This window comes from Pseudophryne corroboree, chromosome 10 (genome assembly GCF_028390025.1).
Source record: "Pseudophryne corroboree isolate aPseCor3 chromosome 10, aPseCor3.hap2, whole genome shotgun sequence".
Lineage (NCBI taxonomy): Eukaryota > Metazoa > Chordata > Amphibia > Anura > Myobatrachidae > Pseudophryne > Pseudophryne corroboree.
The window spans coordinates 333212265-333239136 of record NC_086453.1 but is presented as its reverse complement, the minus strand read 5'-3'; the positions used below and the strand labels follow the sequence as shown (position 1 = coordinate 333239136).

Sequence of the window (26872 nt, the reverse complement as noted above, 5' to 3'; positions counted from 1 at the left end):
CGTCTCTCCCATAGTACAGCAGAGACGAGCCAGCGGACGGAGACGGAGGACGGCGCTGCAGGAGCGGTAAGTATGTATGTGTGTGTGTTTTTTTTTTTAATGTGTTTGTGTTTGGGGGCAGCAACAGGGGCACCGCAATTGGGGGGAACAGCAACAGGGGCACCGCAACTGGGGGGCACAGCAACAGGGGCACCGCAATTGGGGGGCACAGCAACAGGGGCACCACAACTGGGGGGCACAGCAAAACTGCAACTGGGGGGCACATCAACAGGGGCACCACAACGGGGGGCACAGCAACAGGGGCACCGCAACTGGGGGGCACAGCAAAACCGCAACTGGGGGGCACAGCAACAGGGGCACCGCAACTGGGGGGCACAGCAACAGGGGCACAGCAACTGGGAGGCACAACAACAAGGGGCACAGCAACAGGGGCACAGTAACGGGCACAGCAACAGGGGCACAGCAACAGGGGCACCACAACTGGGGGGCACAGCAAAACCGCAACTGGGGGGCACAGCAACAGGGGCGCCACAACTGGGGGGCACAGCAACAGGGGTACCGCAACTGGGGGGCACAGCAAAACCGCAACTGGGGGGCACAGCAACAGGGGCACCTCAACTGGGGGGCACAGCAACAGGGGCACAGCAACTGGGGGGCACAACAACAAGGGGCACAGCAACAGGGGCACAGCAACAGGCACAGCAACAGGGGCACAGCAACAGGGGCACCACAACTGGGGGGCACAGCAACAGGGGCACCACAACTGGGGGGCACAGCAACAGGGGCACCGCAACCGGGGGGCACAGCAAAACCACAACTGGGGGGCACAGCAACAGGGGCACCGCAACTGGGGGCACAGCAACAGGGGCACAGCAACTGGGGGGCACAACAACAAGGGGCACAGCAACGGGCACAGCAACAGGGGCACAGCAACAGGGGCACCACAACTGGGGGGCACAGCAAAACCGCAACTGGGAGGCACAGCAACAGGGGCGCCACAACTGGGGGGCACAGCAACAGGGGCACCGCAACTGGGGGGCACAGCAAAACCGCAACTGGGGGGCACAGCAACAGGGGCACCGCAACTGGGGGGCACAGCAACAGGGGCACAGCAACTGGGGGGCACAACAACAAGGGGCACAGCAACAGGGGCACAGCAACAGGGGCACAGCAACAGGGGCACCACAACTGGGGGGCACAGCAAAACCGCAACTGGGGGGCACAGCAACAGGGGCACCACAACTGGGGGGCACAGCAACAGGGGCGCCGCAACTGGGGGGCACAGCAAAACCGCAACTGGGGGGCACAGCAACAGGGGCACCGCAACTGGGGGGCACAGCAACAGGGGCACAGCAACTGGGGGGCTCAACTACAAGGGGCACAGCAACTGGGGGGGCACAACTACTAGGGGCACAGCAACTGGGGGCACAATTACAGGGGTCACAACTACTAGGGGCACAGCGACTGGGGGCACAGCTATTGGGGGTAAAGCTACAAGGGGCACAGCGACTGGGGTCACAACTACTGGGGGCACAGCTACAGGGGCCACAGCGACTGGGGGCAAAGCTACAAGGGGCACTGCTACAAGGGGCACAGCTACAACGGGCACTGCTACAGGGGTCACAACTACTGGGGGCACAGCCACAAGGGGCAAAGCTACAGGGGGCACAGCTACAAGGGGCACAGCAACTGGGGGCATAACTACAGGGGTCACAACTACTCGGGGCACTGCTACTGGGGGCACTGCTACAGGGGGCAAAGCTACTAGGGGTACAGCTACTAGGCTCACAACTATTGGGGGAGCCTGCTCCATCCTCCCAGTTAGCAGCAGCACTCTTCCCTGTCTGTGCTAATGTCCTCCCGCGTCAGCGAGTACATAATATTCATTAATTTCTCTCTCTCCTCCTGTGGATTACTTTGTTTGTAGGTATAATTTTCATTTTTACAGGTACCGGCCCTATTGGATTCTACTGGACAAGTGGACGTGACCGGCGTGGGATGTAGGTAAGTAATCTCTCTCTCATTTTTACAGGAACCACCTATTGGATTCTACATGGACAAGTGGACGTGACCGGCGTGGGATGTAGGTAAGTATGTGTGAGTGTGTAAGTGTGTTTTAATAAATTTTTACTTTCACGGTGTGTGTGTTGTGTTTTTATTTGGGTATTTTTGTTGTTGTAGAACTACAGTTACCAGCGGGCCCGTTATTTCCCCGAATGCTGGCACTTGAGGTTCTCCAAGTACCAGCAAGCGGGGGAGGCTTGCTGGGCCTTGTAGTTCCACAACAAAAAAACAATATTCTTTTTCATACACACTTATGGCTATCAGCCCGGCACCCACCGCCCAGGGGTGCTGGGGACAGCCTCGGGCTTCACCCCTGGCCCATGGGTGCCTGGAGGGGGGACCTCTTGATTTAAGGGGTCCCCACTCCTCCAGGGAACCCCGGCCAGAGGTGACTAGTTGGGGGGGTAATGCCACGGCCGCAGGGACCTACATAAATGTGTCCCCCGGCTGTGGCATTATGTCCCTGGCTAGAGGAGCCCGGTGCTGGTTTTAAAAATACGAGGGACCCCTACATCTTTTGTCCCCCGTATTTTTGGAACCAGGCCCGGTCTAAGAGCCAGGTGCTGGTTGTCTAAATACGGGGAACCCCTGTCCAAATTTTTCCCAGTTTTTAAACAACCAGGACCGGCTCAAAGAGCCCGAGGCTGGTTACACTTAGGAGGGGGGACCTCACGCATTTTTTTTTTAATTTTTTAACCCATTCAGACCCTTCTCCATTAAGTTAATGGAAGCCCTGGACAACAAAATTGCATTCATGTCCTCCTCCCACTCCCTTCCCAAACACTAATTTTTATTTTTTTTCTATAAAAATGTACAATATATCACAAGTATGATGAGCAGGCAGGCAGCGGGCATTGGCGGCATCGGACTGAGGTGCAAATTAGTGGCGGAGGGCTGGGTCAGTTGATGGTGGGCGAGTTTGTAAGCCATTGGCGGTGGCAGCAGGCATCGGCTCAGTGGCAGTAGCGGGCATTGGCTTGGCGGCGGTAGTGGTCATCGGCAGGATTCGGCGGACATTATGGCTGTAGTGCCTCACCAGCCTCTGACCTCACCGCACGCCACTGCCCTAATGTCCCGGGAGCCATAGGGTGTCTGTCCTCTTTATATTTAATTTATGCTCTGTGAAGTGAAATCTCTATAACTATAGGGTCCTTATGTTTTTGTGACTTGACCTACATTATTATTTATTTAATGTAATGTAGTGTGTGTAGGTGAGCATGTTATTTGTTTTTTTTCAATATTGTTAGTGAATGTGTTTTTTAGAGATGAGCGGGTTCGGTTCCTCTGAATCCGAACCCGCCCGAACTTCAGGTTTTTTACACGGGTCCGAGCAGGCTCGGATCTTCCCGCCTTGCTCGGCTAACCCGAGCGCGCCCGAACGTCATCATCACGCTGTCGGATTCTCGCGAGGCTCGGATTCTATCGCGAGACTCGGATTCTATATAAGGAGCCGCGCGTCGCCGCCATTTTCACACGTGCATTGAGAGTCATAGGGAGAGGACGTGGCTGGCGTCCTCTCCGTTTAGAGAAGAGAGAGACACAGTATTTTGGGGAGCATTATTAGGAGGAGTACTACTATACTGTATACTACTATACTACTTGCTGAAGTGATATTTATAGATTAGATAGTGTGACTGTAAGTGTATTATCTGACTTGTGGGGGAGACACTGACAGTGGGGAGCAGTTAGAGTCTGAGAGCAGGACTCAGGAGTACATATAACGTACAGTGCACACTTTTGCTGCCAGAGTCAGTGCCACACTGCCATTGTTGTGACCACACTGACCACCAGTATAATAATAATATATTTTGTGATTTTCTGCTTAGGCCTCGGAGTACTAGTTGCAAGTTGCAACGTGACCTGAAGTGACCACCAGTTTAATAATCAATCACCACCAGTTTAATATATATATATATATAAATATATATAATTGTATATAATTTATATATATATATATAATATTGTATACCACCTACCCGTGTTTTTTTTTTTTTTTCATTCTTCTTTATACATACTACTATAGTAGCTTACTGTAGCAGTCTGCGGTGCTGTGCTGACCTGACAGTGTCCAGCAGGTCCGTCATCAGTCATTACATAATAAATATATATAGTACCTGTCCGGCTGCAGTACTAGTGATATTATATTGATTTCATCTCATTATCAATAATTTATCATCCAGTCTAGACTCTATATTAGCAGCAGACACAGTACGTTAGTCCACGGCTGTAGCTACCTCTGTGTCGGCACTCGGCAGTCCATCCATAATTGTATACCACCTACCCGTGGTTTTTTTTTTCTTTCTTCTTTTTACATACTACTATAGAGTATAGTAGCTTACTGTAGCAGTCTGCGGTGCTGCTGAGCTGACAGTGTCCAGCAGGTCCGTCATCAGTCATCATTACCTAATAAATATATTATCTACCTGTCCGGCTGCAGTACTAGTGATATTATATATACATACATATATATATTGATTTCATCTCATTATCAATCATCCAGTCTATATTAGCAGCAGACACAGTACGTTAGTCCACGGCTGTAGCTACCTCTGTGTCGGCACTCGGCAGTCCATCCATAATTGTATACCACCTACCCGTGGTTTTTTTTTTTTATTTCTTCTTTGTACATACTACTATAGAGTATAGTAGCTTACTGTAGCAGTCTGCGGTGCTGCTGAGCTGACAGTGTCCAGCAGGTCCGTCATCAGTCATCATTACCTAATAAATATATTATCTACCTGTCCGGCTGCAGTACTAGTGATATTATATATACATACATATATATATTGATTTCATCTCATTATCAATCATCCAGTCTATATTAGCAGCAGACACAGTACGTTAGTCCACGGCTGTAGCTACCTCTGTGTCGGCACTCGGCAGTCCATCCATAATTGTATACCACCTACCCGTGGTTTTTTTTTTTCTTTCTTCTTTGTACATACTACTATAGTATAGTAGCTTACTGTAGCAGTCTGCGGTGCTGCTGAGCTGACAGTGTCCAGCAGGTCCGTCATCAGTCATCATTACCTAATAAATATATTATCTACCTGTCCGGCTGCAGTACTAGTGATATTATATATACATACATATATATATTGATTTCATCTCATTATCAATCATCCAGTCTATATTAGCAGCAGACACAGTACGTTAGTCCACGGCTGTAGCTACCTCTGTGTCGGCACTCGGCAGTCCATCCATAATTGTATACCACCTACCCGTGGTTTTTTTTTCTTTCTTCTTTGTACATACTACTATAGAGTATAGTAGCTTACTGTAGCAGTCTGCGGTGCTGCTGAGCTGACAGTGTCCAGCAGGTCCGTCATCAGTCATCATTACCTAATAAATATATTATCTACCTGTCCGGCTGCAGTACTAGTGATATTATATATACATACATATATATATTGATTTCATCTCATTATCAATCATCCAGGCTATATTAGCAGCAGACACAGTACGTTAGTCCACGGCTGTAGCTACCTCTGTGTCGGCACTCAGCAGTCCATCCATAATTGTATACCACCTACCCGTGGTTTTTTTTTTCTTTCTTCTTTGTACATACTACTATAGTATAGTAGCTTACTGTAGCAGTCTGCGGTGCTGCTGAGCTGACAGTGTCCAGCAGGTCCGTCATCAGTCATCATTACCTAATAAATATATTATCTACCTGTCCGGCTGCAGTACTAGTGATATTATATATACATACATACATATATATATTGATTTCATCTCATTATCAATCATCCAGTCTATATTAGCAGCAGACACAGTACGTTAGTCCACGGCTGTAGCTACCTCTGTGTCGGCACTCGGCAGTCCATCCATAATTGTATACCACCTACCCGTGGTTTTTTTTTTTTTTCTTCTTTGTACATACTACTATAGTATAGTAGCTTACTGTAGCAGTCTGCGGTGCTGCTGAGCTGACAGTGTCCAGCAGGTCCGTCATCAGTCATCATTACCTAATAAATATATTATCTACCTGTCCGGCTGCAGTACTAGTGATATTATATATACATACATATATATATTGATTTCATCTCATTATCAATCATCCAGTCTATATTAGCAGCAGACACAGTACGTTAGTCCACGGCTGTAGCTACCTCTGTGTCGGCACTCGGCAGTCCATCCATAATTGTATACCACCTACCCGTGTTTTTTTTTTTTTCTTTCTTCTTTGTACATACTACTATAGTATAGTAGCTTACTGTAGCAGTCTGCGGTGCTGCTGAGCTGACAGTGTCCAGCAGGTCCGTCATCAGTCATCATTACCTAATAAATATATTATCTACCTGTCCGGCTGCAGTACTAGTGATATTATATATACATACATATATATATTGATTTCATCTCATTATCAATCATCCAGTCTATATTAGCAGCAGACACAGTACGTTAGTCCACGGCTGTAGCTACCTCTGTGTCGGCACTCGGCAGTCCATCCATAATTGTATACCACCTACCCGTGTTTTTTTTTTCTTTCTTCTTTGTACATACTACTATAGTATAGTAGCTTACTGTAGCAGTCTGCGGTGCTGCTGAGCTGACAGTGTCCAGCAGGTCCGTCATCAGTCATCATTACCTAATAAATATATTATCTACCTGTCCGGCTGCAGTACTAGTGATATTATATATACATACATATATATATTGATTTCATCTCATTATCAATCATCCAGTCTATATTAGCAGCAGACACAGTACGTTAGTCCACGGCTGTAGCTACCTCTGTGTCGGCACTCGGCAGCCCATCCATAATTGTATACCACCTACCCGTGGTTTTTTTTTTTCTTTCTTCTTTGTACATACTACTATAGAGTATAGTAGCTTACTGTAGCAGTCTGCGGTGCTGCTGAGCTGACAGTGTCCAGCAGGTCCGTCATCAGTCATCATTACCTAATAAATATATTATCTACCTGTCCGGCTGCAGTACTAGTGATATTATATATACATACATATATATATTGATTTCATCTCATTATCAATCATCCAGTCTATATTAGCAGCAGACACAGTACGTTAGTCCACGGCTGTAGCTACCTCTGTGTCGGCACTCAGCAGTCCATCCATAATTGTATACCACCTACCCGTGGTTTTTTTTCTTTCTTTCTTCTTTGTACATACTACTATAGTATAGTAGCTTACTGTAGCAGTCTGCGGTGCTGCTGAGCTGACAGTGTCCAGCAGGTCCGTCATCAGTCATCATTACCTAATAAATATATTATCTACCTGTCCGGCTGCAGTACTAGTGATATTACATATACATACATATATATATTGATTTCATCTCATTATCAATCATCCAGTCTATATTAGCAGCAGACACAGTACGTTAGTCCACGGCTGTAGCTACCTCTGTGTCGGCACTCGGCAGTCCATCCATAATTGTATACCACCTACCCGTGTTTTTTTTTTTTCTTTCTTCTTTGTACATACTACTATAGTATAGTAGCTTACTGTAGCAGTCTGCGGTGCTGCTGAGCTGACAGTGTCCAGCAGGTCCGTCATCAGTCATCATTACCTAATAAATATATTATCTACCTGTCCGGCTGCAGTACTAGTGATATTATATATACATACATATATATATTGATTTCATCTCATTATCAATCATCCAGTCTATATTAGCAGCAGACACAGTACGTTAGTCCACGGCTGTAGCTACCTCTGTGTCGGCACTCGGCAGTCCATCCATAATTGTATACCACCTACCCGTGTTTTTTTTTTTCTTTCTTCTTTGTACATACTACTATAGTATAGTAGCTTACTGTAGCAGTCTGCGGTGCTGCTGAGCTGACAGTGTCCAGCAGGTCCGTCATCAGTCATCATTACCTAATAAATATATTATCTACCTGTCCGGCTGCAGTACTAGTGATATTATATATACATACATATATATATTGATTTCATCTCATTATCAATCATCCAGTCTATATTAGCAGCAGACACAGTACGTTAGTCCACGGCTGTAGCTACCTCTGTGTCGGCACTCGGCAGTCCATCCATAATTGTATACCACCTACCCGTGGTTTTTTTTTTCTTTCTTCTTTGTACATACTACTATAGTATAGTAGCTTACTGTAGCAGTCTGCGGTGCTGCTGAGCTGACAGTGTCCAGCAGGTCCGTCATCAGTCATCATTACCTAATAAATATATTATCTACCTGTCCGGCTGCAGTACTAGTGATATTATATATACATACATATATATATATATTGATTTCATCTCATTATCATCCAGTCTATATTAGCAGCAGACACAGTACGGTAGTCCACGGCTGTAGCTACCTCTGTGTCGGCACTCGGCAGTCCATCCATAAGTATACTAGTATCCATCCATCTCCATTGTTTACCTGAGGTGCCTTTTAGTTGTGCCTATTAAAATATGGAGAACAAAAATGTTGAGGTTCCAAAATTAGGGAAAGATCAAGATCCACTTCCACCTCGTGCTGAAGCTGCTGCCACTAGTCATGGCCGAGACGATGAAATGCCAGCAACGTCGTCTGCCAAGGCCGATGCCCAATGTCATAGTACAGAGCATGTCAAATCCAAAACACCAAATATCAGTAAAAAAAGGACTCCAAAACCTAAAATAAAATTGTCGGAGAAGAAGCGTAAACTTGCCAATATGCCATTTACCACACGGAGTGGCAAGGAACGGCTGAGGCCCTGGCCTATGTTCATGGCTAGTGGTTCAGCTTCACATGAGGATGGAAGCACTCAGCCTCTCGCTAGAAAACTGAAAAGACTCAAGCTGGCAAAAGCACCGCAAAGAACTGTGCGTTCTTCGAAATCCCAAATCCACAAGGAGAGTCCAATTGTGTCGGTTGCGATGCCTGACCTTCCCAACACTGGACGTGAAGACCATGCGCCTTCCACCATTTGCACGCCCCCTGCAAGTGCTGGAAGGAGCACCCGCAGTCCAGTTCCTGATAGTCAGATTGAAGATGTCAGTGTTGAAGTACACCAGGATGAGGAGGATATGGGTGTTGCTGGCGCTGGGGAGGAAATTGACCAGGAGGATTCTGATGGTGAGGTGGTTTGTTTAAGTCAGGCACCCGGGGAGACACCTGTTGTCCGTGGGAGGAATATGGCCGTTGACATGCCTGGTGAAAATACCAAAAAAATCAGCTCTTCAGTGTGGAGGTATTTCAACAGAAAAGCGGACAACAGGTGTCAAGCCGTGTGTTGCCTTTGTCAAGCTGTAATAAGTAGGGGTAAGGACGTTAACCACCTCGGAACATCCTCCCTTTTACGTCACCTGCAGCGCATTCATAATAAGTCAGTGACAAGTTCAAAAACTTTGGGTGACAGCGGAAGCAGTCCACTGACCAGTAAATCCCTTCCTCTTGTAACCAAGCTCACGCAAACCACCCCACCAACTCCCTCAGTGTCAATTTCCTCCTTCCCCAGGAATGCCAATAGTCCTGCAGGCCATGTCACTGGCAATTCTGACGATTCCTCTCCTGCCTGGGATTCCTCCGATGCATCCTTGCGTGTAACGCCTACTGCTGCTGGCGCTGCTGTTGTTGCTGCTGGGAGTCGATGGTCATCCCAGAGGGGAAGTCGGAAGACCACTTGTACTACTTCCACCAAGCAATTGACTGTCCAACGGTCCTTTGCGAGGAAGATGAAATATCACAGCAGTCATCCTGCTGCAAAGCGGATAACTGAGGCCTTGAGAACTATGTTGGTGTTAGACGTGCGTCCGGTATCCGCCGTTAGTTCACAGGGAACTACACAATTTCTTGAGGTAGTGTGCCCCCGTTACCAAATACCATCTAGGTTCCACTTCTCTAGGCACGCGATACCGAAAATGTACACAGACCTCAGAAAAAGACTCACCAGTGTCCTAAAAAATGCAGCTGTACCCAATGTCCACTTAACCACGGACATGTGGACAAGTGGAGCAGGGCAGGGTCAGGACTATATGACTGTGACAGCCCACTGGGTAGATGTATGGACTCCCGCCGCAAGAACAGCAGCGGCGGCACCAGTAGCAGCATCTCGCAAACGCCAACTCTTTCCTAGGCAGGCTACGCTTTGTATCACCGCTTTCCAGAATACGCACACAGCTGAAAACCTCTTACGGCAACTGAGGAAGATCATCGCGGAATGGCTTACCCCAATTGGACTCTCCTGTGGATTTGTGGCATCGGACAACGCCAGCAATATTGTGTGTGCATTAAATATGGGCAAATTCCAGCACGTCCCATGTTTTGCACATACCTTGAATTTGGTGGTGCAGAATTTTTTAAAAAACGACAGGGGCGTGCAAGAGATGCTGTCGGTGGCCAGAAGAATTGCGGGACACTTTCGGCGTACAGGCACCACGTACAGAAGACTGGAGCACCACCAAAAACTACTGAACCTGCCCTGCCATCATCTGAAGCAAGAAGTGGTAACGAGGTGGAATTCAACCCTCTATATGCTTCAGAGGTTGGAGGAGCAGCAAAAGGCCATTCAAGCCTATACAATTGAGCACGATATAGGAGGTGGAATGCACCTGTCTCAAGCGCAGTGGAGAATGATTTCAACGTTGTGCAAGGTTCTGATGCCCTTTGAACTTGCCACACGTGAAGTCAGTTCAGACACTGCCAGCCTGAGTCAGGTCATTCCCCTCATCAGGCTTTTGCAGAAGAAGCTGGAGACATTGAAGGAGGAGCTAACACGGAGCGATTCCGCTAGGCATGTGGGACTTGTGGATGGAGCCCTTAATTCGCTTAACAAGGATTCACGGGTGGTCAATCTGTTGAAATCAGAGCACTACATTTTGGCCACCGTGCTCGATCCTAGATTTAAAGCCTACCTTGGATCTCTCTTTCCGGCAGACACAAGTCTGCTGGGGTTGAAAGACCTGCTGGTGAGAAAATTGTCAAGTCAAGCGGAACGCGACCTGTCAACATCTCCTCCTTCACATTCTCCCGCAACTGGGGGTGCGAGGAAAAGGCTCGGAATTCCGAGCCCACCCGCTGGCGGTGATGCAGGGCAGTCTGGAGCGACTGCTGATGCTGACATCTGGTCCGGACTGAAGGACCTGACAACGATTACGGACATGTCGTCTACTGTCACTGCATATGATTCTCTCACCATTGAAAGAATGGTGGAGGATTATATGAGTGACCGCATCCAAGTAGGCACGTCACACAGTCCGTACTTATACTGGCAGGAAAAAGAGGCAATTTGGAGGCCCTTGCACAAACTGGCTTTATTCTACCTAAGTTGCCCTCCCACAAGTGTGTACTCCGAAAGAGTGTTTAGTGCCGCCGCTCACCTTGTCAGCAATCGGCGTACGAGGTTACATCCAGAAAATGTGGAGAAGATGATGTTCATTAAAATGAATTATAATCAATTCCTCCGTGGAGACATTGACCAGCAGCAATTGCCTCCACAAAGTACACAGGGAGCTGAGATGGTGGATTCCAGTGGGGACGAATTGATAATCTGTGAGGAGGGGGATGTACACGGTGATATATCGGAGGATGATGATGAGGTGGACATCTTGCCTCTGTAGAGCCAGTTTGTGCAAGGAGAGATTAATTGCTTCTTTTTTTGTGGGGGTCCAAACCAACCCGTCATTTCAGTCACAGTCGTGTGGCAGACCCTGTCACTGAAATGATGGGTTGGTTAAAGTGTGCATGTCCTGTTTATACAACATAAGGGTGGGTGGGAGGGCCAAAGGACAATTCCATCTTGCACCTCTTTTTTCTTTAATTTTTCTTTGCGTCATGTGCTGTTTGGGGAGGGTTTTTTGGAAGGGACATCCTGCGTGACACTGCAGTGCCACTCCTAGATGGGCCCGGTGTTTGTGTCGGCCACTAGGGTCGCTTATCTTACTCACACAGCTACCTCATTGCGCCTCTTTTTTTCTTTGCGTCATGTGCTGTTTGGGGAGGGTTTTTTGGAAGGGACATCCTGCGTGACACTGCAGTGACACTCCTAGATGGGCCCGGTGTTTGTGTCGGCCACAAGGGTCGCTTATCTTACTCACACAGCTACCTCATTGCGCCTCTTTTTTTCTTTGCGTCATGTGCTGTTTGGGGAGGGTTTTTTGGAAGGGACATCCTGCGTGACACTGCAGTGACACTCCTAGATGGGCCCGGTGTTTGTGTCGGCCACTAGGGTCGCTTATCTTACTCACACAGCTACCTCATTGCGCCTCTTTTTTTCTTTGCGTCATGTGCTGTTTGGGGAGGGTTTTTTGGAAGGGACATCCTGCGTGACACTGCAGTGACACTCCTAGATGGGCCCGGTGTTTGTGTCGGCCACTAGGGTCGCTTATCTTACTCACACAGCTACCTCATTGCGCCTCTTTTTTTCTTTGCGTCATGTGCTGTTTGGGGAGGGTTTTTTGGAAGGGACATCCTGCGTGACACTGCAGTGACACTCCTAGATGGGCCCGGTGTTTGTGTCGGCCACTAGGGTCGCTTATCTTACTCACACAGCTACCTCATTGCGCCTCTTTTTTTCTTTGCGTCATGTGCTGTTTGGGGAGGGTTTTTTGGAAGGGACATCCTGCGTGACACTGCAGTGACACTCCTAGATGGGCCCGGTGTTTGTGTCGGCCACTAGGGTCGCTTATCTTACTCACACAGCTACCTCATTGCGCCTCTTTTTTTCTTTGCGTCATGTGCTGTTTGGGGAGGGTTTTTTGGAAGGGACATCCTGCGTGACACTGCAGTGACACTCCTAGATGGGCCCGGTGTTTGTGTCGGCCACTAGGGTCGCTTATCTTACTCACACAGCTACCTCATTGCGCCTCTTTTTTTCTTTGCGTCATGTGCTGTTTGGGGAGGGTTTTTTGGAAGGGACATCCTGCGTGACACTGCAGTGACACTCCTAGATGGGCCCGGTGTTTGTGTCGGCCACTAGGGTCGCTTATCTTACTCACACAGCTACCTCATTGCGCCTCTTTTTTTCTTTGCGTCATGTGCTGTTTGGGGGGGGGTTTTTGGAAGGGACATCCTGCGTGACACTGCAGTGACACTCCTAGATGGGCCCGGTGTTTGTGTCGGCCACTAGGGTCGCTTAGCTTAGTCATCCAGCGACCTAGGTGCAAATTTTAGGACTAAAAATAATATTGTGAGGTGTGAGGTATTCAGAATAGACTGAAAATGAGTGTAAATTATGGTTTTTGAGGTTAATAATACTTTGGGATCAAAATGACCCCCAAATTCTATGATTTAAGCTGTTTTTTAGTGTTTTTTGAAAAAAACACCCGAATCCGACAAAAAAAATTCGGTGAGGTTTTGCCAAAACGCGGTCGAACCCAAAACACGGCCGCGGAACCGAACCCAAAACCAAAACACAAAACCCGAAAAATTTCCGGCGCTCATCTCTAGTGTTTTTATTTAATTTTAATTTTATTTTAAAATCAATGTGCCAACAACAACCCCTACTAAGGGATATACACATTTCTTAATCATCATAATGACCCATAGTAGTCAACTCATTAACCAATTAGCAGTCTCTTAATTGACATACACTTCACATTTATCTGTATGAAGTATAGTGTTACATTAAAGGTATACATCAAAATTCTGTTCTCAAAAACCAGATAATACTTCTATAAAACATCTAGAACAATTTATTGACTAATGATAATTGTTTTGGGTAAGAAAGAATGCTTAATAGCCAAATGAGTGCACTCATGTACACCCCACCCCTAGGTTGCGGTGCAATGGGCTGTGACCACCAAACTCAAATATACATATACAGAGAACCCTGCACTCTCCTTGGCAGCTTCATTCACCTTAATGCTTTAGTAAAATGTACATCTCAATAAACAATGGGGTTTTGGTTTATGAATTGTACAATGCATGTAACCTAGGGGTGGGGAGTACGTGAGTGCACCCCTCCCCTGGGAATGGAGAGTGCAGTGGATCCTCATGTTTGTATAATAGGGTTAATTTTTAATTGGTCCACTTGTGATCTTCTCTCTCTCATGCACCCCTAAGCTCATTTACTTTTAACATGGGTCAGCTGCTGTTTAGGTGTGTTGGTGACTGTCTCACTTTGAAAGCAAAGAAGTCAGTTGGCAGGCGAGCTTTACACAAGGTAAGCACACTTGTGTTTGTGACTGTCTTAACTTTTAAAAGCCATAAGTGTGGCAGGTAAGCTTTAAACCAGGTAAGCACGTTTTCCCCTTTGAGACAGCAGTAGCCAGGTCCCTAAAAAATCTATGTGAAAGTTTGTGATAGAGTAGGTCTTGTGGTTAAATGGGGTCTCATGGAGTGGGCCACAAGCTTACATGCATTGTACAATTCATAAACCAACAACCCCATTGTTTACTCAGATGTATACCAACACATTAAGGTGAATGAAGCTGCCAAGGAGAGTGCCATGTGTGCATTTTTTTTCTCATGTGAAGTCTATGTACTGTATGTGTCCTCTCTCATTGTTGCTGCAGTCATGCTACACAGCCCTTCTTGTGGATGTAACTTCTGTACATCATTTATGATTCAATAAAGCAAATAATTATTTAAACAAAAAAATCTTTGATCGGTGTACTTTGTGAAACTTTCAGATTTACCTTAATTTATTGTATGCTAAGTATTTCCATCCCTCATGTAGTACTCTATAGCTGTAACAGTAGTGTTGGGAGGCACCTGCTTACCTGTAACATGACAGTAAATTATGATGCATAGAATAGATGTTACATGGCATTTTGCTTTCTGTAATTACTGTTATCTTTGCCTGTAGGTCTCATTAAGGGCGACCTTTTGATTGACATCAGTAGTGGATCCTTCATTCATCATCTCTATTCAGCCAGTGGGTGTTTCAAACAGATCTGCGTGCTGAAGTGCGCTGATAAATGCATCATGGAACTGAACAGATGGATTCACAAACATACAGGAGCATTTGATTGGTCTCACACATTTTTACTTACTAAAGCCCTAGAAGAAAAAAGGTAATGGATCTGCCCAAACATCTATCAGGAGAAAACCCATTGTTAGTACCCACAAAGCTTTTCCAAATGCTCTACACACAAAATACCCCCCACTGTACAGTACATGTCATAGTCTGCTGGTATATGTAGTTCAGCATACATACTACTAAATCCTCTACTGTTTGAGGGCGTTATGTATCAAGCATTGCATACTGGACACAATATGTCCCGCTACTAATCAGTAATGCCAGTATGTATGTACAGATGGAGATAAACTCATCTAGAGCGACTAAATCGCAGGTGTGCACTCCAGGTGGAACTAGGTAATTCGGCGCCTAGCTCCGCAATGTGAGTGCACAGAGATGCTCCCTTTAAAGTGAATGGGGTGCATACGCGTCTTGGAAGTGCACGCGTCCCAGACACGATGATAGGCACACCTAGGCGGGTGCGCCCAGGCACAGACGGAGCCACGATTAGCGTGGCTCAATCTGTACAAGTATGATTAAAATCACAAAGGACAGCTGTTCTGAAAAAAGCTGTCTTCTGCAAATACAGGACTTCTGGGGTTATGATGTTGGAGTTCTTCTGGGCATGCGCCTTCTGACGTGTGAGTCATGGGGACACTGAGGGATTCTATTGGATCCCTCCCAGGGAATAATGTGAAAAGGAGCCCATAGGCATCCATTATGTAACACCATCTACCGGGTAGAAGCTCCAAAAAGTTTGACTTTCTGGAGCTTTGTACACATAGGGAATGTGGTCAAACCTCGGAAAATGGTAGTTTTTAGAGTTGTGGGCACATTTTGACTGTAGTACATCCAGCCTTAGGTGGTTATTCAGAGATGGACTTAGATCTTGCTTTGTCATCAATCTACTAAGATCTGCATCAATCTACTTAAATGCTGAGGTCCACCCAGCACAGGGCAAGGCCGCCCAGCATGTGTGAGGCACCATCCCGTGATGCATTTTCAATTTAATTGTGAATGCATCGATATGGGGTCAAGCCCTGACTGCGCAGCCTTGATCCACTGGCAGCGGTCCGACACCATTTTCTGTCTTGGAGCAGCTGCGTGTGCCATCAGCTGCCCCAAAAATGGTCCAGACTCGCCTGCATTGTCAGGACCACGCCCAGGAAATGCCACCATGTTAATCACCTTGCGCTGCATCCTTCTGTGATGGGGCTGCATGGTGAAGGATCGCACAGGTGCACTATCGCCAGTGCGTATGTGGAGAACCGATTGGTGCAGCTGCTGCATGCAAATGCACCGGCTGCATGTTATGCAGACTACAGTGTGCTATGGGCTATCTGATGGTTCTTGGTGACGCTCACACAATTACCCTTGCCCAGCAGTCTTTTAGCCTCCTGCAGCCAAAGACCACCTATAGCAGCTGCCATTCCAGGACAGATTAGGTCCACCCCGTACTCAGATTCTCCCAGGTTTTATGTATAGACAAGGCGACTATTGGAGGCTGGGCAAGAGTAAGTTGCAGTATGGTGAGACGTACACTGAACCCTATCTAGATGCCGCGGCACCACACACAGAAATAATCGAATGCACATGAGTGCAACAGGTTGGAATATAATCTTAAATAATTTAGCAGTGAGTTCCTAAAGGAGCTTGGCAGAACAAGGCAAGGTACAGATAACAAGACAGGACAAAGCAAGGCAAGGCAACCGCGCATTGGCATCGAATTGGGATCGCAAGGTGACTGTCACCTTGCGATCTGCACTAACTTTTCTTCCGATCCTGACTATATCGTCAGGATCGGAAGAAAAAATCTCACCGTGTGTACACACCCTTAGACAGCTTTCAATACAGATTTGATCCCGATGCATGCTCCCATGGGGTCGGTATTGTAAGGCTAGATAGACTGTGCAGACAAGTCAATCTTGACTATCTAGTGTACTATCTAATACAAAGTATAGTCAAAATTGGCACTTAGTCAAAATCGTACATAGACAAAATCTCAAGCACATATAGCCAAAATCTGTACTATCTGGGCTCTGGGGCGGTTCAAGGGAAATCTCATAGTCAAAATCGAACATAGCAGGGATCTCACCGTGTGCACACACCTTAAGGCTGGAGCTGTCTGAAAGTACTTCCAGGCTTGGTCTCGCATGCACAATCAGGAACTCAGGTGACATGTAATGAACTCAGGATTCTGGCAGGACTGAGTATACATGATTCTAACTGAACTGGGTATCACCAGTGATCTAATAGCATGACTGTACATATTCTAGATTCACCAAGGAACAGGGACCGGACACAGGAACTATCATGAATCATAAGCTTTAAGCTATAACCGGCGTCAGATTCAGTGCTGGCTGGGTAATATTAGGAGCAATTGCCAATCAGAGCAGCCAGGAAGACTAGGCTCTCTGATGAGGATCTGTTCAGCTACACACACACACACACACACACAATTATACTGCAGCTGAATCTGAACACACAAGAAACCTGCAGGAATATGAAATGCACTGAGAATGTAGAAAAACATGGCCTAATTATCTGACAGGTGAAACTGCACAGATGACACATACAGGAGACAGGTTGAAGTTACACTTAACACAAACAAGTACATAGGAAAACCTCAAATGCTAACGGAAATAAAACAGACTCACAACATAAAAACATAAACAGGAATGCTCATGACACTGTGTCCATGTCTGTATAAGGCACTTAACCTTTTATTTGAATTAAACATCTTGGCCAAATCCTAAGGTTTGCATATCATTCATCACCTAAATCTGTATCTATTATTCTTCTCTGCTCTCCTGAAGTAGAGAAATAAGAAAAAATAAAAACTCCATAGAGAAAGAAATTAATTTGATCATCATAAAGTCTAGACATAAATTAAGCAACAGGAGCCTTATATACCCAGGCTGCAGTACAAGAGAACCATTATTTTGGCTAATCATTTATTGACCTCTTGTGGTCAGTGGATGAACATACTAATATGTCAGATCGATTGCCTTCTATTTTTGCAGGTGGTTTACAGCATTCTGCATTAGTGAGAACCACAATATGAGGAAAGGATATAATCTGCACAGAACATAAATTAAAATGTCTGTTTCCCTGTTTATTTTTATCAGAAATACTTTTATGCATCAAAGAATATGTATATACTCCAAACCCAGACGGGTGTGGTGTTGAAGGTCGACAGTGTCTAGGTCAACCACTATTGGTTGACAGTAACTATGTGGACAGGGATTCTAGGTCGACATGGTCTCTAGGTCGACATGGTCTAGACTCTATGTCAATAGGTTGACATGAGTTTTTAATTCTTTTTTGGTGTCGTTTTCACCGTACAGTGACCGGGAACCCCAATTAGTGCACTACGTCCCCTCGCATGGCTCGCTTCACTCGCCGTGCTTCGGGCAAGGTGCCTCGCTCCACTACCGCTGTGCTCAGCATAAGGTTACCATTCCCTATCATAGTCCACGTGGAACGTAAAGTATGAAAAAAAGTTTAATGAGGGAAAAAAGTGAAAAACCCATGTCTTCCTTTTGATCTGTCAACATAGAACATGTCAACCTAGAGACCCTGTCAACCTAGAAACCATGTCGACCTAGTTACTGTCGACCAATAGTGGTCAACCTAAAACACTGTCGACCTAAGTCTTGTTGACCTAGAGACTGGATATCAGACCAGACACAGAGCAAGCGATGGTCGGTGACTGGGAGATGGCTAGCAGTGCACACAAAAAATGTTCATCTGTTGGGTTTAGTTGATTTGGGATTATTGTCATTAAATATTCAACATATGAACAATCAATGAAATTTCGATGTAAGCAAATACAAATACCACAAAAATATAAATACTACATAAGAACAATACCATAACATATTTTAAAAGAGCCATAAGAACATAAATGAACACATGGACAGGTACAACAGTCCTATCTGCATTTAAAACCATTAAGTATAGTAATTGCCTTAGGGGTTGTTATGGTAGTTGCCTATGTCAATGCAACCGGCCACATTTATAGACACACAGCCGCAACCATAGGAGGCCATGGTCAGGCAGAGAAACTGCACCTACCATGAGGTTCATGCAAGTGGTGATGGTTTGAGTAATTGTGCACGATAGTGGCATTAAAAGAAACAGCGGCAGTATTACAGCATGCAGAGAAGCTAAGAGTGGGTATGTCGGTCCTTGCCCAATCTCGTCCGATCTAGGAAGCTATGAAGTGTAGTGCCAGGTCTGTACCTGGAGGAGAATCCCCAGGAATACCCAAAGTAGTAGGTTATGGCTAACGGAATTATTCCAGTCTAACGCTGAAACCAGAATCACTACTATCTTTTCTATCTATTTTTGCCATCTTTTGACTGTATCTGTTACAGCATTTTCCAGTCATATTTTTAGATTTGATTAGAAATCAGAAATTTGTACCATCAGCCTAATGATATATTGTTACTAATTATATGCTGAGTCTACACTGAGTCCAAAATACAGAAAAATCCGATATCCAAAATATTTCTGGTCCCAAGCATTTTGGAAAAGGGAAACTCAACCTGTAATTAGGGTACCAATACCAATAATTAACTGTCCCTATCTGTATAATAGTGAATCATATAAATGGGCATGAGTTCTCACTTCTCCGAGGTATTCATTTAGGGATCCACAGACATTTTGTGTCAGGACCCTCCTTATTTTTAGACTTTGGATGCCAGTAATTTCCAAAATGCAGAAATCATAATTTGGCAATATCACTAGCAACGCATTTCTCTGTTAAAACTTGTGACATCATTGGTTTAATTTAGTGTATACAGTAATTATGTCTTCTTGTAAAAACACTTTGCAGGTGCTGTGCTTATCCTTAATGATGCACTTAATCTCAGAAATAAAATTAAAAATACAATTCCCAGGTGACTTCCTCATCCCATATCAGCCATATGCTGCTATAGCTTCCATATTCAACTCCAGGGCCAAATTAACAATGTGGCGAATAGAGCTACAGCTCTAGGCTCCAGATAAAAATAAGCCCATCAACATTCCAGCCTGATAATGATAAGAATTTAAAATTATAATTCTAATTTCCTCACAAAGTGATTTTGTTTTTCTACTTTTACTTTTTTGGGGAGACATTGGGGATTATAGTGTAAGGAGTGTATATGCCCATATGTCACTGTCCACACCCACACAACATTAACCACACCTCCTCAACTTCTCACAATAGGCCCTTGATCATTTTCAGCACCAGGCCCATGAGGAACCTAATCCAGCCCTGTTCAACTCAGACACTAAACTTGCCCAAAAATTCCCCCACATGCCAATCATAATTATTAATGCTACTAAAATCTCCCACTAACCCAAAAGTGCCAAAAATGCTCAGAGATCCCAATTATATTCCTTATACTCTATGAAAGAGGTTTAGCAATTAAGATATTTGATGCTCTGATAATTTTCAGTCTAAACCTCCACTTTATAATGTATTCTATCTGTATTCTTCAGAAATCCAAATCCAGATGCATTTTGTGGATTTGAACCAAAACCTGATATGGATTTCCTTTAGGAGATCTAATCTGATCCAAGGTCTGGGGGGGATCTTCCCACTGTTTGGAATTCTGATTTTAAATGGATTGCAAAACTTACATGATTTTAGCTGTGTGTGTGTGTGTGTGTGTGTGTGTGTGTGTGTGTGTGTGTGTATATATATATATATATATATATATATATATATATATTTATAAATAATTATTAGAGATGAGCAGGTTCGGTTCTCAGAGAAACGAAACCCCTCAAAATCCCGTTCTGAGCCAGTTTCCAAGTCCATCTTGGGACTTCCCGCCAGACTCTGAAACCAGAACGAGGCAAAATGTCATCATCCCACTGTCGGATTCTCACGGGTTTTGGATTCCACATAAACATCTGAGCATCACCTCCATTTTCACTCCGAAGTTGGAGAGTGAGGAAGACAGACCTCTGACTCTCTCTGTGGGTGGTGGTGTGACATGTGTTTTTCTAGGGGTGCTGTTATGGGTGCTTTCCTGTCACTGTGATGTTAGGGGTGCTGTCCTGGCTGTCATTGGTGTTTTTCATGTGCTGTTAGGGGTGCTAGAGTCCTGGCTGTCACTGTGTTGTACCGGGGGCAATGGCACCTGTCCTCCTGTATGCAGTGAAAATACAAGGGGTACTTGCCCTGTCTTGTATGCTGTAAAAATTCAGGGCTGCTATTGTTATAATAAATGTACACTGGCCCTGTCTTGTATGCTGTAATAATTCTGGGGTGCAGTAAAATTAAATGTACACTGGCCCTCTCTTGTATGCTGTAAAAATTCTAGGGTGCATTGAAAATCAATGTACCCTGGTCATGTATGCTGTAATAATACAGGGGTGCTGCTGTTAAAATAAAAGTACACTGGTACTCCATGCTGTAAAAATACAGGGGTGCTACTGATAAAATAAAGGTACACTGGTCCTGTATGCTGCTACAAAACAGGGGTGCTGCTGTTAAAATAAACATACACTGGTCCTGCATTATGTATAAATACAGGGGTGCAGTGAAAATAAATGTACACTGGCCTTGTCTTGTATGCTGTAAAATTACAGGGGTGTTGTGAAAATACAGGGGTGCTGGCACTGTCCACGGTTGCAATGTTTAGGCCTCTCCTTCACAACACTGTATTGGAAATGTAGGCTACTATAATCATTTGCACACTCTCTATAAGTGCTGGGAGGAGCAACACCAGTCCATTTGCTGATATTGAGATTGAGGATGTCACTGTAGAAGTACACCAGGATGAGGAGGATATGGGTTTAGCTGGTGCTGAGGAGGAAGTAGATGATTAGGAGTCTGATGGTGATGTGGTTTGTTTGAAACATGGCACCAGTGGAGACAGTTGTTGGTCATGGATAAAAAATCCCATTGTCATGCCTAGGCAAAAAAATAAAAAAGCCACCTCTTTGGTGTGGAATTATTTCTCCATAAATCCAGACAACCGGAGTCAAGCCATCTGTTGCCTTTGTCAATCCATAATAAGTAGGGGTAAGGATGTTAACCACCTAGGAACTTCCTCCCTTATATGTTACCTGTAGCGCATTCATCATAAGTCATTGTCAAGTTCAGAAACTTTGGGTAATAGCATAAGCATTCCACTGACAACTAAATGGTGCGGTTTGTTTGAATTTTATTTCTCTGTAAGGATGAGGATGTAAACACTGAAGGGGCGGGTATCTGAGTATGAGGATGTCATCTTGCCACTGTAGAGCCAGTTTGTGCAAGGAGAGATTAATTGCTTCTGTTTTGGTGGGGGCACAAACAAACCAATCATTTCAGCCACAGTCGTGTGGCAGACCCTGTTGCTGAAATGATTGATTTGTTAAAGTGTGAGGACGAGGATGTACACACTGAAAGTAGTGAGGAATTGGTGGATGAGGATGAGTTTGTGCAAGTAGAGATGAATTGCTTCTTTAATGGTGGGGGGATTAGTTGCTTCTTTTTTTGTGGGGGGACAAACAAACCAACCATTTCAGCCACAGTTGTGTGGCTGACCCTGTTGCTGAAATAATTGGTTTGGTAAAGTGTGCATTTCCTGTTTATACAACATAAGGGTGGATAGGAGGGCCCAAGGACAATTCCTTCTTGCACGTCTTTTCTTTGCCACATCATTCCAGGGGTGCTGCCCTATATGGGGTGCTTCCCCTCTGCCCTATCAGTCCAGGGGTGCTGCCCCACTATTGTTTAAGTCCAGAGATGCTGTTGCCTGTCTGCTGTGCTGTGTAATTCTCCAGAGGTGCTGCCTATGCTGTATAAGTCCAGGGGTGCTGCTGTAGTTGATCCTAGGTTTAAATGAAAGCCTAGAGCAGATATGAAACAAGCTTCAACAGCACAAACATATTTGTGAAAACATAGCCGCAAAGGTGGAAATGGAAATTGCTATGTTGATGAAGTGTTTTTAAATAAAGTGGGTAGAGATCACATTTGTGGCCAACATCAGTGTGACTTAGGAGAGACTGAATCTTAATCCAGCGTAACTACTGGAAAGGTAAAAGTGAGATTTTCTGTTGGAGCATTCGAGAGAGGTTCTTCTAAATTATTTCATGTTAGGGACTCACTCAAATGAATGGGTCCAATTAGTCAACCTTAATTTTGATTTATTATTCATGTTCCACAATTTGGTATTATTTATTTAGAAGATGCACATTTGTTGTACAGGGATCTTCTTTTCCTAAGGGATGCGTAGAGTTAACGCAAGACCTCGCGGTGTTAGAAGAACAGAGTTTCAGTGATCTTGCATTGCATCAGCTTTCCATTGCACTGCAGCATTAGATGGGCCAGGAGCTCCTGTGAGGCACAAACAGTTACTGAATAAGGACCAATATGGAGTCTCATTGTGGCTTACAGCCTGGAAGATGTCTGGCTTGCCAGGCTGAAGCATGCTGCGGGCACAGAGGTTAGCATTGCTTCCTCCCACAGTCCTACTTATAGTATGAAATGATCTTTGACTGTAGAGTGATAAGCGCCACTGGGCTCAATAACAAAAAAAATCACTGCAAAGTCATGCTTAGTGCTTTACTGAACCCACCCGGACTTAACTTGCCCCATCCGGGGCTGCTGTAGGGGCTCAGGAGGGGCTGCTAAAACATCTAATGGGCTGCTTTATTTAAAAATACAATATGAATAAAATAAACAAGACACACAGGTATGCTCACATGTGTTTAACTGGGACACACATGTATGCTCACATGCATGTAACTAGGAGCTATGAAAAACAAAAATAAAGCATCTGCCACAAAATATGTGAATAAAATGCAATTAAAAAAAAGGAAAAAAGAAACACACAATATTTTCACAAAATAAGTCTTCAGATTCCGTGGAGGGGCAAATATCAAATCATGATCCTGTGGTATACACCAGTTTATTTGTATTCCATCATTAAATCTGAGATTATCTTAATCCCTGAACATGGAGAAGTGGTACAAATCTGGAGGCTTTGGCCCCTAGTGTTTCAGTTTGTCCACTAATGTTGTAATTAATAATTATATATTTGCTTGGTTGAAGTCCTTTCTGTACCACACCAATATAGGAGTGGAGATGAAAGCCTGTGTGTTGTTCCTGATTGTGTGTGCCTCCTTGACACTGTCCTCTTCCTCTTGCCTCTTCTCATAACGTGAAAAGTCATCAAAGAATGAGGTGGTACGTTTGTAGCTAGCTATGATTCGGAGATCTTGGCAAGCTTTATCCAGGGGGACCACCTGTCGCTGAAATTATGGGTTTATTAAACTGTGCATGTCTTGTTTAAACAACATATTAGTCGTCCAGTGACCTCGGTGCAAACCTTTGGCCTAAAAACTATATTGTGAGGTGTGAGGTGTTCAGAATAGACCTGAAATTAGTGGAAATGAATGTTATTGTGGTTAATAATACCGTAAGATCAAAATTACCCCAAAATTCGGTGATTTTAGCTGTTTTTACGTTTTTTCAAAAATTGTCCAGATCCAAAACCAAAACCCAAAAGGTTTGGTTTTGGCAAAACCAATCCAGATCCAAAACACGAGCGGGGATCCAGATCCAAAACCAAAACACAAAACCCGAAAATTGTCCAACGCACATCTCTAATTATTCATTTTCAGAGTCCGAACCAAAACACTTGAGAATAGTTTTGCCAAAATCAAAAAACAATGATATCTCTAGTTTTAAGCAGAAAAAAAGTCTGAGCCATAGAATAAATTTGTAAGAAGCTTTAGTGTCACCAAAAAGGTACCCAATGGCCACTACTGCCATAATATGCACACAGAAGATGAAAGGGGTGTCTCACTGAAAGTTCCAAATACAACTGACTCTCCACCGCCTTTATGGAACCCTTCCAGGAAACAGATAATGCCTCCCTAAATGTTACCTTCCCACCAATTGAATCTCAGTTGAAAATCCAGTCTACACAAAACTACTGTATATGTTATTTCTTGTGTGCATGCATAGCTAATAACGCATCCAAATGAACCTTATTGTGTTTGTATATTTCAGTGACCTGTTTAAGGGTGAAGATATTACGTTGAAGACAGCAATTGCAAACATCAAGAAATGTGACTTTGAAAAAGAAAATCTGACAGACCCGGAGGTGCTACCATTAGCAGACTGTGTGATCACTGCGTGGCTGCTGGATCTCATCAGCAAAGACCAACATGAATATAGAAAGAATTTCAGGAAAATTGTGAAGCTACTGAAACCTAAAGGAAACCTAATAATAATTGGGCTCCTGAATACAACTTATATGATGGTTGGCCAGAATAAGATGCATGTGTTCAAATATGATGAGAACTTTGTTAAACAAGTTCTCAATGATGAAGGGTTTGTTATTGATTACTGGGCATCCCAGAAAAGATCTCCAGTGAGTGACCGTATTAACTATGATGCAGTTTTATATATTACAGCTCACAGAAACATTTAAGGGACTGGTTCTGAGTTGCATGCTATGTTGATGTTGGGTGGTGCAGCTGAGCAATTTGTTTTTCCTGTGCATGAATCTAAATTGCGCACATGCATCCTGATTGTGGGTATACAGGGCCGCAGTACTGATTTTAGACGCATACATGCAGGAGTATATATAAAGCATTTTTCTTATCACAGCTCACAGAGAGAATTACAAACACATGAAACAACTGTAACAGATCTTCCTATCAATTATTCAAGTGTTAAACTTTACCAAAAATAATTCCAATATATAAGTATACATTTGTTGACCTTATTGATGTTAAAACCTGGTCAACATAAAGTAATGAATCAATGTTTGCAGCTTACATTTTGATTAAAGAGCCTCAGATTCATTTGTGATCTGTGTGTAGTTCTGTCAGCCCACCAAGGATCATTACTGTAATTCGCTCAGAAAACTCACAGTTACTACAACATCCAGAGGCGGAACTACCATTGGTGCAGCAAGTGCAGTGCACTGGGGCCCCTGAAGACTAAGGGGCCTACAGCTGCCCAGACCAGCAAAGAGTTATCCCCAAAATTGGGTAAATGGCCCAGTGCAGAGAGCGGTGTGGGCACCATTGTCTCAGAGATCTGCTTCTTAACTAGGGTAGACATGGCTAACCTTGTGTGTGCCGGACTGATAGAGGAGTCCTGTCACCCATCAGCGCTAATAATCACAGCATCTAACAGACAGCTGTACATTTTTTCTAATTCACTACTGACTGTGTATTACAGTCAGTTCACACCCGGTGTAACGTGCCCTGTCAGAGTCTGTTTGAAAAGTGCCAAACTGAGGAAAGCACAAGAGGTGGGGGCCCCTGTCACAGACAGACCAGAGGCTGATGTGTTCCTGCCTCCACCATGGTACAGTACATGCCCCCTGTTCTCCACACCACACAAGACATTGTGCTTGTACCCCTGTCACCCAATATCTCTCCCTATCACCCAACCCCCCCTGTCACTCTCTGCCTCGCCCTGCCTTCTGCTGTTACTCTCTGCCTCCCCTTGCCCTCCATTGCCACCCCCTGCCTCTCTTTGTCAATCTTTGACTCTCTCTGTATCTCCCTGTCACTCAGTGCTGTGTGGCATAGTGTGACCTTTGCTTGGGGTGGAGGAGGGGGGCCCAAATTATACTTTTGCACCTGGGCCCACAACATCCCACATATTTTATCATCCCACTGATTTTTTATTTGACTTAAGTATAAGGATAAGATGAGAATTGATGCCACAGATAACAAGAGGGATAGTTATAATTGTTCATGGTTTACTTAAAGGTAACTTCATAACATATTTAATTGAACTAATTTGGGGCAGGAGAGGTGAGAGAGTGTCCGGCATGGCAGCAATGTGTGCGCTTGGCTTGTGAACTTGACAACCTTGTCACAACACAAGAACCTGCAATCCACACATGAACTTCAAGTGAACATTTATTTGCAGAGTCAATCTATGGAGTCCTACTACAGAGTATAGAAAGAATAGTCAGGGAGATAGTTGT

At 44.7% G+C, this 26872-nt stretch overlaps 1 protein-coding gene across 1 annotated transcript in view; it reads left to right on the top strand.

Moving 5' to 3' along the window:
- Positions 1-25705, top strand: part of LOC134965601 (nicotinamide N-methyltransferase-like) — a 44870-nt gene extending 19165 nt beyond the window's left edge. The window contains exons 2-3 of the mRNA XM_063941948.1: positions 14775-14982; positions 24931-25705. Of these exons, the coding sequence (XP_063798018.1) occupies positions 14775-14982; positions 24931-25354 (632 nt within the window). The 3' untranslated portion in view covers positions 25355-25705. The remainder of the gene's footprint in view (positions 1-14774; positions 14983-24930) is intronic.
- Positions 25706-26872: the final 1167 nt, after the last annotated feature.